Source organism: Epinephelus lanceolatus, chromosome 15 (assembly GCF_041903045.1).
Source record: "Epinephelus lanceolatus isolate andai-2023 chromosome 15, ASM4190304v1, whole genome shotgun sequence".
NCBI lineage: Eukaryota > Metazoa > Chordata > Actinopteri > Perciformes > Serranidae > Epinephelus > Epinephelus lanceolatus.
Window position 1 is genome coordinate 35,495,418 of NC_135748.1, and position 19,998 is coordinate 35,515,415.

Genomic DNA, 19,998 nt, shown 5'->3' on the forward strand with positions numbered 1-19,998 from the left:
AGTAAACACAAATTATTATTCAAAAGCAGGGTATTTTTTTTAAAAAATATGTCTTTAATACAGTCTTTAATTGTCAATGCTACTTGTAATTGTGTTTTAATTGTTACATATTATCATGAATTTAGCTCTATATACGGTGATTATATATATATGTAATATTGGAATTTTCTACAGCATCTGACCTCAGCAGCTGACCGACTGTTACGAGTGTGATTGTGACCCCAGCAGGATGGTGCCACCTCCGTAGCTAGCTTGTCTTTAGCTTGACTGACGAAAATCTGTGAATTTTTAAAAATAACACTTGCTAGTTTAATTTTTAACTGTTAATTTTAGTTTTATTAATGTGTTAGAGCGATAATGTGCTGGTTTAAATCGAAGTATAGTTATATACAAGACTTTAGCTTCGAATTTTAAGCAGGCAGGAAACGTTGCTGCCTAAATCCGTGTCAGCCGTCCTCACAGGGAGGCGGCCTTTTTTCAGGACCCGCCCTCCCACCCCGTAAAACAGGAAGGTAATTTGGCCGAAACTCGTCTTGGGACCATGAAACCACGACAGAACATAGAAAAGCTTTACTAGCAAACGGACTACCGGGCGAGACACATCACTCTCAGGACAAGAAACAGCTGCCTGGACTAAACCCCTGTTAGCTGTGACAGCCTTGTTAGCCCCCGGCTGCTTTCACCGGTAAAGCAGGTTTAGCTCGCTGCGTTAGCTTGTTTGCTAACTTTAACATAAATCCGGATTGAGGTTCTTCCACAGCTGGGTAGGTTGCGCAAGACTGCTAGCTGGTCCGCTCGTTTATAACACCTTTTAACATTTCATCATGGGATCCAGGGCGTCCACGTTACTGCGAGAAGAGGAGATTGAAGAAATAAAGAAGGAGACTGGCTGTAAGTTCAGACTAATTCCTGTGCTGTACATTACTGTTGCCTCTCACTGCAGTTAGCCAATGACTTAAAGCCTAACATTCAGTAAAATCCCTTAATCACGTACCAAAAGGAAGTTGCGCCAATACAATATATTGCATGACTTATTGCAGCTGTGTCCAATCTCTTGGCTGTTTAACTGGGTAATAGTGCACACATCTAAACTCTGAAGAAGACTTGTGGTTGTGTAGTGAAGTCCAGTATTTAGGTGAAAAGCTATTTGGCCTGAAGCACTGAATACCTGTTTTCTTCTGCTCATCTGGTTGTAATATCTTCCCCCTCTTTGGTTTCCTCTCTTCAGTCTCCCACAGTCAGATCACCCGCCTGTACAGCCGCTTCACCAGCCTGGATAAAGGAGAAAACGGCACCCTTAGGTAGGTAATATCATAACCACCACTGTGAGAATAAACACATGAAACACCAGCCAGATGTTGAGGCTGATGTTTTGTTCATTTCACAGCAATTTGGCAGGTGACAGACTGATATAGCAGGACATTTCTTATCATGGAGGACAGATTGGAGAGTTAAAAGACAAGTTTTGCTTGTATGGGTAGTGTTTTAAAGTTAAAAGTTAAGAAGGCATTAAGGATTAATTTTCACACTTACAGCTTTGCAAATTGTCATCACTGTAAAACTTGCATGAATATTATATTTATTTGCTAAAATCCAAAAATGTACTTATAAAGCGCTTTTTAAAACAGGGTTACAAAGTGCTTTACATGTCAAAAATTAAAACAGATAAGACATGAAAACAACAACTTTTAAAAGAACTGATAAAACACTTTAGTGGATAGAAACTGAGGAAATAAAAGACAGTCTGAATGAACTTAAAACTCAAGTAAAATCAGGAAAGGCTCTTCAATAAAAGTGTGTTTTAAGAAGGGACTTCAAGAAGACCACTGATTGTTCCAGAGCCTCGGGGCCCTGACAGCAAACGTTTTGTCCCCTTTAGCTTTCAGCTGGGCCTCTGGAACAGACACAAGACCTTAAAGTACGTCCTGGAGTGTACGGTCCTAAGAGATCGGAGGTATAGCTGGGAGATAGACCACAAAGAGCCTTAAAAAGAGAGCCTAACTGAAATCAACAAGCTTATATTTGGGACAGGCCTTTAATTCCCTTCACGCAGAACTGATGCTCAGCAAAGATCTGGACATAGAATCAAATTGAAGCAGTGTGACTTGTTTAAAAATTAGGCTTCAGATAACATATCAATTATGAATCATTCATTTGATGTAGCTCCGACAGACAATGTGTCAGAGAGACGGCACCCGGCGTACTGACACAACACCGCTTTAGACAGACAGGTGTTTATTTGTCAAAATGTGTAGCCACACTGGGCTGCTAAAAGGGACTGGGTGTTTAATTGGGACTAGACTTTTAATTGGGGTTTTACAGTAATTGAAGATGCCTGCAGGATACACTTGCCTTATACTGACTTTGCCCGTTTCCTCCCTTTTAGATGTTTTTGCATTCATCAGCTGACACAGAATTTTCCTGTAACAGAAATACAGGCAAACACTAGAAATAAACGGAAAGAAAAATATCATTTAAATTGAATTAAACAGCTCGAGCATTTTAATAGACTTTACTCTTGCTGTTTAAAAATGTTCTGTCAAACAATTTCTATTCAGTTAATGCACTATTTGAATAAACAGTCAACAGGGCAGCACCCCTGTATTGTAGTTAAAAGAAAGGTCAGCCAAAGTGTAGCAAGGCGTCACTCATTCTCTGATCGGTTTCACTGTGATTGATCATAAAATCAAAGAAAGGTTCCCGCACACTGTATCGCTCTCAGTCAAACATTTATTGGCGTAACGTTTCGGTCGATGTGACCTTCATCAGACATATCACCGACATACCGACCGAAACGTTTCGCCAATAAATGTTTGACTGAGAGCGATACAGTGTGCGGGAACCTTTCTTTGATTTTGTGGACACGTTTTGGGTTACGCCCTCTTCCTACGCACCTGTGCTTTCAGGTGTGCTGAGATTTTGCATTCACACTGTGATTGATCATGAAATCTTTCATGTGGCTTATCATCTGAGCTCAGGCAGATTTCAAGTGTTCAGTTCAGACCTCAGTGTGACGTTTTTGTGGTTTGTGATTAACTCCTCGCTCCATCCTAAGTCTGGACAAAACAAGCAATAGGTGAAGAAACAGGTAATCATTAAGGCCGAGCAGTCATCGGCAGATCAATGTCTGAAAGGTAGAATAAAAAATAAACAGCTCTACTGATTCTGAGAAGTTGTCCTTTTGAAAGTCGTTGTGTTTACACAAAACAAGTTCTTGGTTCCGCTCCAGTGATTTCAGTCACAGCACACAGTCAGGTACATTCTCATTTTTCACCAAGGTGACATTCTTATCTTTAATTAGTTGCCACAACAGTGAGATTTTACACATATCTGAGCTGAACAACCTCCAGTCCTTCTGATGGGACAAGGATCTTTTCAGTGACTGACAATTTAAAGGTCCAGTGTAGGATTTGAGAGGGTATATTAGCAGAAATGGTTTATATATATATTTAAGAAGTATGTTTTCTTTGGCGAAGATAAGAATTGTTGTGTTTTTGTTACCTTAGAATGAGCCATTTATATCTACATAGGAGCAGGTCCTCATCTATGGAGTCCGCCATGTTTCTACAGTAGCCCAGAACAGACAAACCAAATACTGTCTCTAGATAGGGCCATTTGCTTTTTGCTTCGGCTGTCGTAGTTAGCAGCCCCTCCCTGACAAAAGCATTTGAAAAACTTGAATTTTTTAAACGTGAAACTGCTTTATTCAGTGTTTTTGCCAGTTTAAATCTTCTGGATCATTTGTTTTGGAGATTTGGCTCCCAGTAAAAACCTCCTGAACAATGAACGGTGAAGGAATCCTAACCAGGAGTTCCCTCTTGGCACATGGGAGAAGTTTCAGCTGGTTGCAGTCTGCAATCTTCACCGTTCTTCATTCATTTTCAGTAACCGCTTATCCTGTCAGGGGTCACGGGGGGCTGGAGCCTGTCCCAGCTGAGAGGCAGGGTACACCCTGGACAGGTCACCAGACTATCACAGGGCTGACACATAGAGACAGACAACCATTCACACTCACATTCACACCTACGGGCAATTTAGAGTCACCAGTTAACCTGCATGTCTTTGGACTGTGGGAGGAAGCTGGAGCACCTGGAGAAAACCCACGCTGACACAGGGAGAATACGCAAACTCCGCACAGAAGGGTTCCCCCACCCTGGATTAGAACCAGGAACCCTTGTGCTGTGAGGCGACAATACTAACCACTGCCTCACCCTTAGATCCGACTAAATACTACACACTGTTCCTTTAAGATCTGTCGTAAATTGGGGCATAGGCTAGCTCACCTTGTAGACTGGGCGCCCTATGTACATAGGCTACGTCCTACTGTCTCTACTGACTTTATGTGTTAAAGTATGTTGTGTTGGAGTTTAATTTTGGTCGTATCTCCTGGTGTCTGCAGCCGAGAAGATTTCCAGAGGATCCCAGAGCTGGCCATCAATCCGCTGGGAGACAGAATCATCAATGCGTTCTTTCCTGAGGGGTGAGTCGTCCCTGTTATTGGTGTGCTGTGTTTGGAGAGCTTGTTTTTTCTTGCAGGAGTGTGCATTATAGGTTTGAGTCACCAGCACCACAAATCTGAACGAGGCCACCAGGCTTCTCAGTTGTGGCTGACTGGCTGCAGACTTGAGACGCTCCGTCTTCTCTGCCAGCTCTGTGTTCAGAAAAAAATGGACTGACCACTGCAGGTTGTCTCTGTGCATTCTGCTGATGTTTTGCTGTTATTAGTCTGAGAGTTGAAAACCAGATGTTTTCAAATGTATCATTAAAATCCCAAAAAGTCAGATGTGTAGGCGATTTAATTTTAGATGCTGCTCGTAATGGTTTATAGACGTGTTCTTGTTGCACTGGGTTTGGGTTGTTTGCATCAGAACAACTTGAGAGCTTGAAAAGTGTTTGACTTTGTAAAATGGTGTTAGGTTACGACTAGTTTTCATTGTGTTGCCCGCACGGATAGTGTTTATGTGGAGTATAAAGGTAATTTGAGCTGCCACATATTGTACTAAGTCCTTTTTTTCTCCTTCTCTGGTTTTCAGAGAGGATCAGGTAAACTTCAGGGGCTTCATGCGCACCTTGGCTCACTTCAGACCCATTGAGGACAATGAGAAGAACAAGAACGCTGCTGCCAGTGAGCCACTCAACAGCAGGACAAACAAGCTGCTCTGTGAGTGTACAGCTCGGTCACACGGGCGTGCCTGGGTGGAGGTGGTGACCAGTATTGTGTACATTCACTCACTACGTCTGTCTTGACTTGTATATTTCTTTTATTTTCCCAGTTGCTTTCCGTTTGTATGACCTGGACAGAGATGACAAAATCTCTCGGGATGAGCTGCTGCAGGTGAGTGGGTCGGTTTGTCATGTAAATACGCGGCTGAGTCATGGTACAGTTAGTGGAAACAACAGGTTCACGCAATAACTCAATCAGCCAGATGGTGAATAATATAATTTCAAAGCGGTCCAATAGAAATCTCTTGTAATAACCTCTGAAAATATTTGCTGTCCAGCCTGTTGAACAAAGGAACAAATGCTATTATGCAATATCTGTTTCAAAATGTTCCACAGAGAGGCAATTTCCTTGTCAATGAGAAGACTTTGCCCTTGTGCTGATAATGATGTGATATCTCACCTTAACTACAGGTTGATTTTTCCCAGACAGTGTGATATCCTGTATTTTGGCCTCCTTTGTGTCATCTGTTGTCCCTCCGTGAAGCCATCTCGGTTTCAGTGACATTGTGTGACCTGTAATTGCTATAAGCTTGGGGTTAAATGACTCAGACAGATCTCTTGTTTTGCGCAAAACACTTGTGTGTCGCTGCTTCATGTGAGGCATGAGCCTCTGACACCCTGAAACATGCAGCTCAGAGTAATGTATGTTTGCCTGTTTTGCAGTTAACACGTCTCCACTGTATTTCTAATCATGTATTTCCTGCAGTGAGGCGAGGCCGCCGCATGCTCGCTATTTAACTGTAATAACTGCAAATTATCTTGTGTGGTGCTGAAATACATGCTGTGCCATCACCGTACTGTTTGGGCAAACATCATGACTATTATTTAATCTTTGACAGGAAGTGTTTCACGCTGGTGTTCATTAACCATGGAGGCATTTTGTTTATTATTTACAGGTGTTACGGATGATGGTCGGTGTAAACATTTCAGATGAACAGCTCGGCAGCATCGCTGACAGGACCATTCAGGAGGCGGACACAAATGGAGATAATTCCATTTCCTTCAATGAATTCATAAAGGCAAGTTTTGTGATGTCTAATATACATGATAAGACTTTGAAAATACTTTTAAAACACTTAGGTCTGACATCCTCACATCTGAAGAGTTTTTTGTCACAGGATCACTATTTGCAAGACTTCAACTAAATTCCTTGTGAGATTATTTCCCATCCTGCTCCTGGTGGAAAATATTACGCCAAACTCCCTTTAAGAAATAGGACATGTCAACCTTGTGTGTCTGCAAAAACACATCACTCAAGAAACACATGATAAACGGCGTCATATTCTGGAATTTGTCACCATAACTCGCTACCAGCCTCTGTTGGTTAGCTGCACTGTTTCAGTGGGAGGAGACTGTGGGAATGAGAGGCCAATTGTTTCAAAAATTAAGATTTCTCATTTAAAAAAAGGCCAGTTGGTTGATCAGATACCTGCCAAATTATAACCTACTCTTGTTCACTCCACAACTCCACCAGTTTGTCTTTGTTTTCCTCACTACAGGAGAATCGAAACTTGATCACATTCTTGTGCCTCCCTGGAGTCCCCTCCATGTTTACTCTGTATCCAGTTTTCTGCTTTTTGCTCGGTGCTGGAGAGCACAGCTATTGGATGTTGACAGTGTCCACGTCATTGACAGTCAGTATTTGCAGGAGTCGAGACTAAAAACTCAAGATAATATTAAACATCTTGAATTTTATCCCAACGTCAAGCCAAGAAAAAGAAAAGACTTCAGACAGCTCACACTGAGTTTATGACCATCTTACACCAAACGATAGAGATCAACTGAGGTGATTTTATTCTGGCACTGGAGATTTCTCTGCGACGGTGCAATAGCTTGAAAATTCATTTGGCGTAAGGCTGATATTACGCATACAAATTTCTTGCGTATGTTCTTATGCTAAATGTTTCTACTTCACTTGGCCACAGAATTAAAAAGAAGTCCAAGGACACATTTTACATAGTGCACGATGTTTGTAGCACTTGTATCGTTTTTTAGTTACTCTGAGAGCAAAAGATACGAAGGATGAATTATTTTAGGTTAAACCTGGTTTACATTATTTTGAGCACAGTTTCTCAATTTGTGTGAATAACTGCAAACTAATTAAAATGTTTTTGTGTGTGTTTAAAGCTGTAGACAGTTACTTTTACACAAAGAACCTTTTGTCATATTTGCTGAATGAGAGTGCACGAGACAGTCTGTGAAAATCAGGTTCCTCCTCCTCATAGTGCTTCTAATGGCATTTGCTAGTATCTGCTGCATGTGAACAAAAATAACCAATCAGAGCTGAGGAGACTCTAACACAGCTGTCACTTGTGTCAGTCACTGCTCATGAACTGTGGTCAGACTGGGCAGCGCTGATCAAATCTGAATCAAAATTCTGTCACTGCACTGCCTGTTTCTCACCTCAAATGTTTCCTAATACATTTTTAGTGTACTGTTTAGCTGTAGAATGAGAAAGTTTGTCCAAAAAAAAAAATCCAACCGACAGAGGTAAACTTCCTTAAATCTGACTTTGTGTGTTACACATTAAGCCCAGTTCAGACCAATGATTTGCTACGAGATGAAACTGTTTTAGAACGTTGCAGAGAAAAGTTGCAGCGGTGTGAGGTCAAGCTAGCCGATGGTGTCACCTGCAACTCAGCTGGTTTTAGAATGTAAGGCCAGTCGCCTGTTTCAGCAGCCAATCAGCTTGTAGTGAAGTCCGCTGGTCAAGTCAAAATGACCACAGACGGTGTATTCGCTTGCTGAGCCCTCTGTTTACATCCTCACATTTTGCCAGTGGGTCACTGCTGCTGCTCGCTGTGTGTACTTATTGAGAGCGGCGCATTGCAAGTAGTTGCGTGATTCATGGTCTCATTGCGAATCTTTAGCCTGAACTGGGCTTTACAGAAACACAACACTGAAATTTTATTTCGCATCTAAACTTGTTTTCTTTCGATTGTTTCCTCAGGTCTTGGAGAAGGTGGACGTGGAACAGAAAATGAGCATCCGATTTCTACACTAAATTATCTTTTTCTTTTTTTTTTTCTTTTTAATTTTGGGTAGAGCTTCAACATGTCAGTTGATGTCAGAATACAACCTCATCCAGCTTCTCCACAGGCTGCTGTGGCCCCACACTACGAGTACTACACGCAGTCAGACCAAGCATTAGGTAAATCATGTCATAGACCTGGAGTTTCTGCCTCCGCACTGCTCTGTAAACAAAGGGAAAAGTTGCGTGCCTTGGGTTGTTTTATGCAATGTCACTATGTATTTTTTTTCCCAGTAATGGAACATTATTTATTAGACAACTTTCAGAGGGTCACAGTTCGTACCACTGCTGTTCCACTTTTCACATGAAAAATGATTTCAGAGCACGGTACGATGAAGCTTTTTGCTATTGCAGTGAGTAAGTTTACTCTTGCTGTTCCATGGATAGGTAGCACATGTTGCGTCGGTGTCGGTATAAATATGCAGTAGTTCAAAGCGAAACGTGTCGGATGTGATTCCACTCCAAAACAGACAGTGTTTTTAATGCTAACAGGATCTTATGACTCCTTTTTTTTTTCCAACTTGTGGCAAAGCAAGTCAGACCAGCCGGCTCGAAGTTTGTCCCTTGAAGCAAAGCAGGACCTGCTCCACAGATTTTTGTGTTTTACTCACTGAAGTGCCATGGCTGTGGTTCCCCCCTTTGTAACTTATTATCTCCACAGTAAACTGGAACATACGGCCATGTTTGTGTGTATTTTTTCATATGGGTTAACCTAGCTATTGCCAATAGATTGTGATTACCTGTTTAAGTTGTTGGACTTCAACCAAAGCAAGTTTGACCCTGGTAACAACGAGGGGCCTGTTGGAGCCACTGCTGATTCAACATGTGGATAATGTAATATTTAAACTGCTTATTCATTTATAGCTAAAATCTGTGGTGGCAAAAATGAGGTTTTCATGCAAAATGCTGATATCTCTTGCCTAGTACATGTGTCTTCCCTCGCACAAGTTTTAGTAGATTTGCAGAATGGTATCAATAGGATTTAGCTTTTAAAAGTATCCCCCTGACTGAGTCTTAATAAAGCCCCTGTGGACTAGTTAGTTTATAGATTTAGAACAGGTAAACCCATATTTATATGATGAGTCTCCACAGTGGGCTCAAAAAATTGTTGATTGACGTATGCACTGCTCAACATTTGTCTGGCAATTTATTTCCAGATGCTAAAGAGAATCAAATGCATTCAAAATATATTTTCTGTACAGGCTCGTGATCATGAATATTGCAAAATGTCTGACCCTTTAATGTTTAATGTGAGTGAGTTAAATCATTACAAGGACACCCTCCAGCAGTTGAGAGCAGGAAATACAACTTATTAATCATTATGTGATTACCAATCAGATATGATTCACATGTAATGTGACGTTGGTCTAGGTATTATCAAGGTGATTCATGAATTTGATTTGAATAAATTAAGTGCCATGCGTGCGTTGTCTTGTTCATTTACATTTTATTCTGGTTTTATTTTAGTACTGACTGTACGGACACTTACGTTGAGCATAAGAGAGACAGCTTGCACTATAAAGACTGAAAACATACAAATGCGAACTGATGCCCAAACCTGATGCAAAAAGATATGTAGCTATGATTTATGAAAGTTTATAAAATGTGTCTAATGTGTTAAAATAGGGTTGCAGCTGGCAGTAATCATTATGGCCGCTCATTATCAAACTCTCTATTTTCCTCTGAGACGGTTTCTCATTTTGGATTTGGACTCAGTAGTTAGTCTCACTAAGGAGACTCAAGGCTAGCCATTACTATTGAAAATTGGCAAATTTTAGGCAAAGGCACCAGGCCGTAGATGTATGACGCACATAGTTGGCAAGCTGTTGAAACTTTTTTTTTTTTTTTTAAATTAAGTGTATAGGCCACACATTTATACATTTAGAAAATGGAAGAATCAATTCATGGCTAAAACAATGATAAAATTAAAATGTTAAAAAACAGTTATTCATTTCCATACATTTGTTTGTCAAAGCCACAGGGAGCCACTTGAGCTTTCACATGTTTTATATGGGGTTACCAAGAGATTTTGTGGTTTAAAATCCCACCTAGAAATGTATTTTCATATACTCTTTCTACATCAACACCATCTATTCTCACTTGTACCAGAGTTTTGTTCTTTATTATCTCTGTTTTTAATGCTTAAGTACATGTATTGTGAATACCTACACACTATCCTACAGAACAACCTCATTAATCAATTAATTTTTGCTCATTTTGGTGACGTTTGTGTTCACCTAGCGGCAGTAAACGCACCACAAAGCTGATTGATAACCGTCAGGAGAGAAGAAGAAGAGGTACTTCCGGGGCGGGCTTCCATTTTGATTGACAGGTCTCCGGCACAATCGTCGCGCTCTTCCGTTGGCTCGTAGTAACAGAGCGAAAATGGCGTAGAGCGGAGGGTGTGCGGAGACGGGGACGAGAGGACCTTCTCCTCTCCGGGGTGTAACGGAGGGAGGAAAGGGGGGCCCGGCAGGCCGGTTTGTCGGTTTATTCTTCTCTTACCGTGTCCTCACCAAGCGCGGCCACACTCCACAGAGGAAACCCGGCGTACGTCCAGTTTGGCAGAAATGTGTCACCGTAGAGGAAGAAACCCCCCTGGCTTTTGTTTACCATTGTGAGCTGCAGCAGCTCGAACCCCGGTGGAAATACCTCTGCACCATCTCGGACCATCGCTCACACCAAGGTCAGTCATTTGCAACCATGCCAGACCTGTGTGTCAGCTTTAACTGTAATTTTTCTGCTCATTTTATTCATGTGGGGAATTGGAAATGCACTTAAAAGGGAGAAATTCACTCTTACATTAAATTCAGCTTTTCCAGTGATTTTTAAACACTAAAATGAATAACTATAAAATCAGACAACTGTCTGAGCTGAATATCAGAGGACTTCAGTGGACTCATTGGTCCATTATCAATCAATGTCTCTTTATTCTTTGTTATGTGTTTATAAGTCATTTACATTTTAAGTATTTGTCTAAATTAGAGTTAGTTAGTAACGTTAGATACATTCAATTGTTGATTGACATGTACAACAACTGTGATAACTGACAAGTTGTCTGGGGTTTTTTTTTCCAAGCAAAAATACAAAAGAGCTCCAAGTCTCAGGTTCATCAATGTTAATATTTACTGTTTAAAATACTGTGAACTTACTATCTTTTTTGTAATGGACATGGATGGATTACTTGAACAGGCCTAGTGGGCACAGGCCCAGGAGCACAAAGTGTTAAAGGGCCCTCCCTGGTCTTCACCTGCAAAATGTCACTTTAATTAATGCATACTGGCCAGGGAGAGACACAGAGAGACCACAAAAAGATTCAAAGGAACAGCAAAGAGACGCAAAATAACTACAAAAAGGGGCAAAACTACCAATAAGAGCCACAAAATGACTGAAAAAGGATGCAAAGCTATCTAAATCCGACACAAAACGGTTACAAAGAGACACAAAACTACCTCATGAAGACACAAAATGACCAAAAAAAGACTAAAAATTACCTCAGAGACACTAAATGCCACCAAAGAGATGCAAAACTACCAAATGAAGACACAAAGTGACCAAAATAAAACAAAAACACAAAATTACTGCAAAGAGACACAAAACGTTAACAAAGAGATGCAAAACGACCAATTAAAGACACAAAATTAGCTAAAATAGACACAAAGAGACTGCTACGTGATGCAAAACTACCACTAAGAGACACAAAATTACCACAACGACACGAAACCACAGAACAATACGTAACAACTATGAAGACGCGCAATACAAAAAAAAAACAGAGGAAAACCCACCACAAAGTCTGAAGCCCTGTTTACACAGAAATAGCGCTATAGGGTCACTAGAAAGTCCCTTCTTTACACTGCTTTTGCATTTTTACACAAAACCAAACAATGGCTCCAGTGTATATTAGATAAAATTGTTGAAAAAAGAACCATGATGGCCATGACATGTAACACAACATAAGCAGCCTCTAGTGTGACATATAATGTGTGTTGGCAGCGTTTTATAAACAATAACAGTGGCACAACATGGCAATAATAATCAGTTCCCTTTCCCATTATATGGCGAGTGATGGCAACTGATCTCATGCTCTGCTTCCTTTTTTGACTGCTGTTTTCTTCTTTGTGTTAGCTGCTAACTGCTACTGCTGCTTTTAAAATCTCCCACCAGTAGGTTGCATACTGAACACCTTGTCAAAACATCACATCCGCCCCCTCTGTGGTCCCATACTGCTGGCTGTTACTACCTCCGTAGCCAGCTGACATGCAACACAACTTGGCGCCCCCCTCCCCCCTTCCACAATTTTACCTTTTACATAGAACGATGAGGTGGAAAAATGGTGTGACATTCCCGCCTCGAACAGGAAGTGTAAAAGGGGCTGAAGTCTGGCTCGTGTAGGAGAGGTGGTGGGGCCTTTAGCATATCTGTGCCCAGGGGCCGATGTTTTCATAATGAGTCCATGGTTGTGGACAGTTGGTTGGATGAATGTTGATGTTCATTTTATAAACAAAATGACAAATAACAGGCAGATGCTGGATGACGTAATCAATATAGTCCTCTTGTCTTTCAGCTGCTCTTAAAAAAGACTGATTTAAAATCACAATTGGAACAAAACTATATAATAATAAATTAACGTGATTATTTTTAACTCTAGGATGGGTTTTCCAGTCCATGCCGTTCTGACACCAGCCGCAGCTCAGCCTGAAGGAACAACTCCCCTCAAATCAGCCCCAGCAACACCATCGATGGATCACTTCAACGGCCACCCAGACTTGTGGAGGTAAAGGACGAAGAGTCACTGTGAAGATGACCTCTTTTGGGCGTTTGGGACATGGGTGCCCTCCTTCCTGCTGTTACTGGGACATTGGCTCTCTCTCCTCCACACCAACCCCCCTCTCCTGGCCTGTTTCTGCAGCATGATCATCAGTCAGGGCATCTGCCAACACTGTGGGCTAGTCTGACGTCCATCACGCACACACACGTCTACATGTAGCGTAACGTCGGCTTTGCAGCCACTAAGTTGGCTGTAAGGTCGGGGGGAGTTTCATGTCTCAGTGCATGTAAACGTAGTCACTTCTGCCTCCTGATTAAGTAGAAAAAAAAGTCCCCGTACGCTCTGTAATTAAATCAAAGCAGTTTGATAATGACCAAACTGCTCTGGTGTCCCTGGAAGAACGCAAAGACACAAGATACTGTAGCAAAGATCAAGGCCTGTGATTAAATTAGACTCATAGGGTGTTTTTCATTTGTTTCGTGCACTACCTCATCGCCATAACAAGTCCAACAGGGAGTGAATGATCAGTACAAGTAGCATAATGGTTGTCAAGCGCCACAGCAGTTTTATACGTTGTTCCTGGATTCATTTAGGTTTGAATAGGAGAAGGCCGAGCAGCCCAGAAGCACACGATGCGTCATTTACTATTCAGTTTAAAGGTTGTGACTGCGGTCCCCTATGCATCTGCTCTAAAGGACGGTCACAAGGAAGTGTTTTTACGTCATGCTCTAATTTGCATTTCGGTGCTCTCTTTCTGTGGAGGTTTATTCCCAAATTGAAGGTAAAGACAGAATTGGCAGTTTCCCCCTTGTGACATCGTCCTTGAGATCCCAAAAATTTGCTGATTTACAGTATTTAAAGATAATCGTTTTTTTCCCCTTTTTACTATCTTCATTTTTTCTTTCTTCCCCCTCCTTTAGTATACTTTTATGTTGTCTTTCTCTGTGGATATACTCTCATTTTGTCCTCTCCCCCACTTGACATGAGCTCTCATATAAGAGACGTACAAACATGACATTCTCAACACGCTGCAGGTAGAGACACAATTGACTTTTTGATTCCTTTTGTGCCACGAGCCAAAACAGTCCCTAAAAATAACTGAACCTAGCTTATCAAACATCACGCTTCGTCTCTACCTGCCGTCTCTGTGTCCAGTAAGCGGAGAGATACCAGTGCTGAAGTAGCAGCTCCTTTGATTCAAGCTTGGATTCAAACCCTGGTCTCATTTCTTCAACTTTCTTTTGGTTCATTTTTTATATGATGAAAAAAAAATCACATTTACCGGGATTTGTGCAATATTTGATCTTAACTGTCATGTTGTTGACCAAACTGTATATTGTATAAACAAGTGACAAGTTGTTTGAAAGCAACAAAATCACCAATGTCTTCCATTAAGATATGTATAGACTCATGCGCATTAGCTTATTTAGCGGGACTTTTGCGGTGCCAACATTATAGTAGCCATGCATGACCAGTAGTGATGCTTGCTTCATGAAGAATAGTGAAATCAGTTTCTAGACTAAGCTGGAGCTCAAAAACTGCAGAAAACCATTTCAGTCAAATTAGAGGGCGGTAGATTGACGTACTGCGCCTTTAAACACACCACGGTTAGGTACAGCTTTGCCCTAAAATCTTAGATTAATACAAGACCTCCTTTTTATTCCATGTTTTGGGTGTAGAATAAGAAACATACAATTAAACACAATCAGGGTTTATGCAGTTAATATGTATTGATTCAAGTTTATTTAGGCGCATATGCTCAATATAAGTAAGTGCTTTTTAACTGAACTGCTGTAGGATTCTTGTCTGAAAAAACAAACGCTTAAGAGATGTCGTAAATTAACCCAGCTGCCAGAAAAAAAAAAAAGTTGGTGTTATATGTTCCTGCATTCCACGTGTTTACAGTGAAACAACACTGTGATTAAGATATCATTAGGTTTAGGCACGAAAACCACTTGGTTATGGTTAGGACAAGATCGTGTGTTAGCTTAAAATACCCAGTTTTCGGGGCACAATCCCGGCAGGAAAAGCAGCGATGTCTTGATGGAAAAACAACTGCTTGTTCGTGACACTATCCCAGACAAAGAGTTGCTACAAAACACCCACGTTTGGAGCCTAAATAGCCGCTCAAACTAGAGATGTACGATAATATCGGCATGTCATTGCTATTGGCCGATATTTAAGATGAATGAGCCAACATGCTTTTTCTTATTTTGCACAATGAATGAATATTACGTACATTGAAAACTATTATATTTCATGTCTCCATCTGCTGGTGGGCCATCATGATAAGAGTATGCATGCATGTATAATATGATGTTAATTCCACTACAGAAGAGACTTGATGATCACTAAAATTAGGTGGGGAAAAAAGTGGATATATCGATATCGGTATCAGTTATCGGCAAAAGTAAATATTGGCATATCAGATATCGGCAAAAAAATCCAATATCGTGCTTCCCTAGCTAAAACGCAACCGTTTTTTTTTTTTTTTTTTTTTTTTTGTGCATGTTGGTCTCGAACAGAGGTCTGCTGTAGTGATGGGCAAAAATGAACGAATGAATCTTTTTGAATGACTCTTTTTAGTGTCTGATATGTAACGAGTCAGTCTGTCAAACATGCAAGTGCTCATGAATCCCTGACTTTTCCCACTTGCTGTTGTCACACTACATGCTATGATGAGTGAACAAGAAGCAATCAAATCATGCTTAAGTCAAGACCTCCACCAGCCAAGGGCAATGGTGCATTCACGTTCACCTGGATGGTCGCTCTTTTGACTTCAGTTTGTTCATGAGCTTTAAATTGTAATGTTGAAACAACAAATTATCCTGACACCACATAAATGCAGCACAAGGCAGCAGAGGAAACTGGGACGTCTGCGTCTTGCCCCTCAAAGAATGATAGACTATTGGTCAGTGACATTTCTGTAACATCGGCTTATATATTACATCACTTTAGAAACAATTATGTGGTTCATATGAAGTGTGCAAATATTATGTCTTTGTGGTCTGCAGAAACTCACAATGCCAACATTTTCCTCTGGTGACTGAGCTGCCTAAATCGCATTCATGCACTCTCAAGCAGCAAAAGAATTAGGAAGTCATTATGCAACAGCCAAAAAGCTCCTGAAAAACGTGTCTCAGTTGTGACAAAGATAAAAACCTTTAGAGAAACGTTCTCTTAAGAGTAGCGCTTTAATCTTAGATTTGGGTATAATTGGTGGGGATCCGACGTAGCGATTTAGTCCTAGAATTAAGATCTCACCATGACATTGTATTGTACATAATACCTCATAGTTTTGGGATTCAGAGCGAGATATTTTAATCCATAAAATTGTATTTGATTATAGTTTTAGAAGCAATAACCTACAATAATGCATGAGTTTAGTGCCAGGGTGTAAGTGTTAAAAGGAGTCTGTAATGTCATGTGGAAAGAATTCCTCCCCTCTCTCCTTTATGCTTACAGTAGCTGTCTATTAGTCACTTTTTGTTTTGGGAGTGGCTTAATATTTGGCTTTAGAATACAGTATCACTTAATGAAGGTTTGGGATACTTCCTGTAGAACAAAGTATACACGAGAACAGTAGCATCGTGGTATTACACAGACAAATTAAAGCAAATAGTTATATTTTTCCCTGCCTTGTATTCTTGTATTCAACACCAAAACAATAAACGTATAGGTACATGAGAGATGCTTTACAATTCTTGTAGCATTTTTACATCCACAAAAACCCGCCCCTTCCTAATCTAGACTTTCAGTAACTCTGTGGCTGCAAAGGACTTACTGAATGAACTTGACACTTGTTTGAAAAGCACTTTCTCTCTATGTACTGACTTGCACTGTCATCATCACCATCCTGTCTTGAATACTGTGTTCTAAAAACCCTGTAATGCTCTTCGTGGGGATTTATAATCACAATTTATAAGCAAGTAGGCGTCTAGCAACATGAATATATGGGTTTAAAAAATATGCATGACTTAGCAGAATAACGAATGATTTGTATTGCATGCAATAATCCAACTTTGTAATGTGAATGAGTGTAATTAGGCTCTTGAAACGTTCATATCAGATGTTCTGTGACAAGGTGACAACCTGGGGACGGCTGTTTGACACAACAGCGAGCATGTCGGAGTAGCTTCGATCACCACTTGTGATTTTTACAGACGAAACTGCACCAAAAAATAAAGTAAGTAACAGAGAGTAGCTTAAAGTGTTTCCTGCTCTCACTCTGTTGTGTCAAACATGACCGTGACAGTGCGGCCACAGTGCAGCTGAAAAACACTGATCAGCCTTTGTTCCCATGATTAAAAAAAAATTAACAAAAGCTTAGGTTAAATGATTAATGACATTACTTTGTTGATCAACTTTTCCACTGAGGAGGTGGACTGTGTAGAAACTATGCACTCGAGAGGGAGGAAATGGGCATGCTTATTACGTGTGAGCCTCTTGTCTGGTTTTGTATTAACTAAAGATAAAAAAAAAAGAATCTGTATCAGAAATTGAGCAATAAAATGCAGCATGGTGCCAATTGGATGGCTGCGTGTTGATGTTTACTTCTACTGTTTAAGTGCTGTTATGGAATGAATGACATAATGCACATGTTTGCAGTAGACCAAAAAGCTTCGCTAACACCCAAGTGAGGAAATTATTAAATGAAAAATAGAGTGACTTTATTGTTATTCTTAGACCCTCGACACCAACAGGGCTCAAAAATTCTTTCCACTGTATTTTTAGCCTTTAAGAATAGTTCAGGGGCCGTATTCACAAAGCTTCTTAACACTAAGAGTTGCTCCTAGTGATGAAATTCTTAGAATTTCCCCTTAAAGTTCAGACTAGGTCCTTTTTAAAGATAAGTTATTCACCAAGTGTCCTAGCCCCTAAAAAAGCTCCTAAAGTGAAAACTGTTGAGAGCAGGGAGGGGGACTTTTAAGAGGCTTAAGAGTTTCTTAATCAGAGGAGACAATGGTTGATAGACGAAGAGGATGGAAAAATATTCTCCAAATACAGGATGTGAGTAAATCAATAATAGGAAGGAATGCGGGGATAATATGTGTGGTTGATCTCATTGGGGATACGCACACATTTCCCACCTAACGCTATAGCACCAGAAATAAAATGATCACAACACTACGATATTTGGAAAACTGGAAACATGCAGCAGTGATGAGTTGAGTCTGTCTCAACCTTCCATCAGCAGAGTGATCACACAAACAATGACAACACTTTCACAGTCAGCAGTTCACTTCATTTCCACCGGGTGTCCACACCTTGCTGGCTCACAAAAGGGCGTGTCTGTGACAACCAATCATATCTGTTAAAATCAAGCATCACACCTAGCAATGAGGTCAACCACAACTCCTCACTAAGGTAAACATTTCTGTCCATTCCTTGTTCAGAGCTGCTCTGAGAACTTTCCTAAATCACTCCTAAGCTAGGACTCCTTACTAAAATATTTCGAGCTAATTTAGGAGCTCTCTGAGGGTGTTCAGTAAAAACATTTCAGTAAGGAGTCCTAGCTTAGGAGCGATTTAGTAAATTTCTCAGCAACTCTGAGCAAGGGAGAGACAGAAATTTTATCCTTAGTGAGGAGGTGTTGCTAGGTATGAGACTTTCTTTTAACAGATGTGATTGGTTGTAAGGTGTGAGGACACCCAGCGGAAGTGAAGTCATCACTGCTGCACTGTTGCATTTTTCCAGTCTTCTAAGCATTTTAGTGTTGTGATCGTTTTATTTCTGGCGTTAAAAGCGTTAAGTGGGAAATGTGTGTGTAGTCCTAATGAGATCGATCACAAATATTATTCCTGCACAGTTTATCTGTAGCATTTCATTTACTCACTGTCATGCTGTGTTATTCCTCCTACCTCTTTGTGTTTCCACCATTTCCTCCTCTGCAGGTGTACACAGGGTTCCTACACATTTGGAATTTCAAAATTCCATACTTTTCCATACCCTAATTTCCAGACTTACAGACTTTTTTTTGTTTGTTTTGTTTTTCAGAGAATATGCACCATCTGAGTAAATATATCAGTGTATCATATTTCACATCATATTTAATTATTCTTAATAGGCAATTGTAGCCAAGTACCATAATGGCATGCAAATAAAAACTCCGGTAAGTTCAATGTTTGGGCTGAGGCAAAAATGTTGGGACTCTGGGTGCAAGCGATACAGTAACGAGATGTCTGTGTTTTTTCCTTTCATGTGGCTCAGAATCGCCTTCTCCCCCATGTTGGCGATGTCAAACGATTTCACACAAAGCTTGCATCTAGCTTTGTGCGTGAATTGGGAATCCTTGGCCAACCAGTATTTATATACGGTATTGTCAAGCCATCCATCCAAAAACTTGCATCTACCCATTGTGAACCACGTGAAACTCGTCTTCTTGTCGAAGGTGCAGTGTTGGAGTGAAACTTGATACCTGGGGGGCTGGAGGAGGGTCATGGGGCAGCGGACTGGACATACCACTTGTCAATCAGGTAAAAGGGGCGGTATGTTTTCTGAGACGTTTGCTCTCACACAAACTGTGCTTGGCCCGGCATAAAACATGATCCGGATTGATTAAATTATTTTTGGAAATACCTAATTTTCTATTTTAGAAAACAGTATTTTAGAACAGTGGTAATAGTCTGGAAACATAAATATTTTCCCATACTTTATTTTTCATTTTCCATACTTTTTAATACCTGGAAATTGATCAAATTTATTTCCATACTTTTCCATACTTTCCACACTTGCGTAGGAACCCTGTGTACAGCGTAGAGGTGACAAGTCTTTGGCACAAATGTTTATTTTATTGGATTGATTTATTTAAAGGACCTTTTAAATTTCAGTTTTTGGACTAGTATTGGTCTCTGGAATTTATTATTATTATTATTTTATTAATAGAATATTGGTGTGTGAAATCTTGTTAAATTATTAACCTTAATTGAAGAAGATTTAATTGAAGAATTAAATGATGATTTGAAACTGATAT

The 19,998-nt window shown here is 40.4% G+C and overlaps 1 protein-coding gene and 1 long non-coding RNA gene across 2 annotated transcripts; both read left to right on the plus strand.

Annotated features, from left to right (window-relative positions):
- The first annotated feature begins 486 nt into the window (after nucleotides 1-486).
- Nucleotides 487-9,679, plus strand: chp1 (calcineurin-like EF-hand protein 1). Its single transcript, XM_033641796.2, has 7 exons — nucleotides 487-891; nucleotides 1,229-1,301; nucleotides 4,400-4,480; nucleotides 5,034-5,161; nucleotides 5,274-5,335; nucleotides 6,120-6,242; nucleotides 8,174-9,679. The coding sequence occupies exons 1-7, from the start codon at nucleotides 825-827 to the stop codon at nucleotides 8,225-8,227; spliced, it is 588 nt and encodes a 195-aa protein (XP_033497687.1). The 5' UTR covers nucleotides 487-824; the 3' UTR covers nucleotides 8,228-9,679.
- Nucleotides 9,680-10,611: 932 nt separating this feature from the next.
- On the plus strand, nucleotides 10,612-17,558 carry LOC117267314 (uncharacterized). The gene is made up of 2 exons (XR_004502560.2): nucleotides 10,612-10,940; nucleotides 12,906-17,558. It is a non-coding gene; the product is annotated as an uncharacterized LOC117267314 (long non-coding RNA).
- Nucleotides 17,559-19,998: the final 2,440 nt, after the last annotated feature.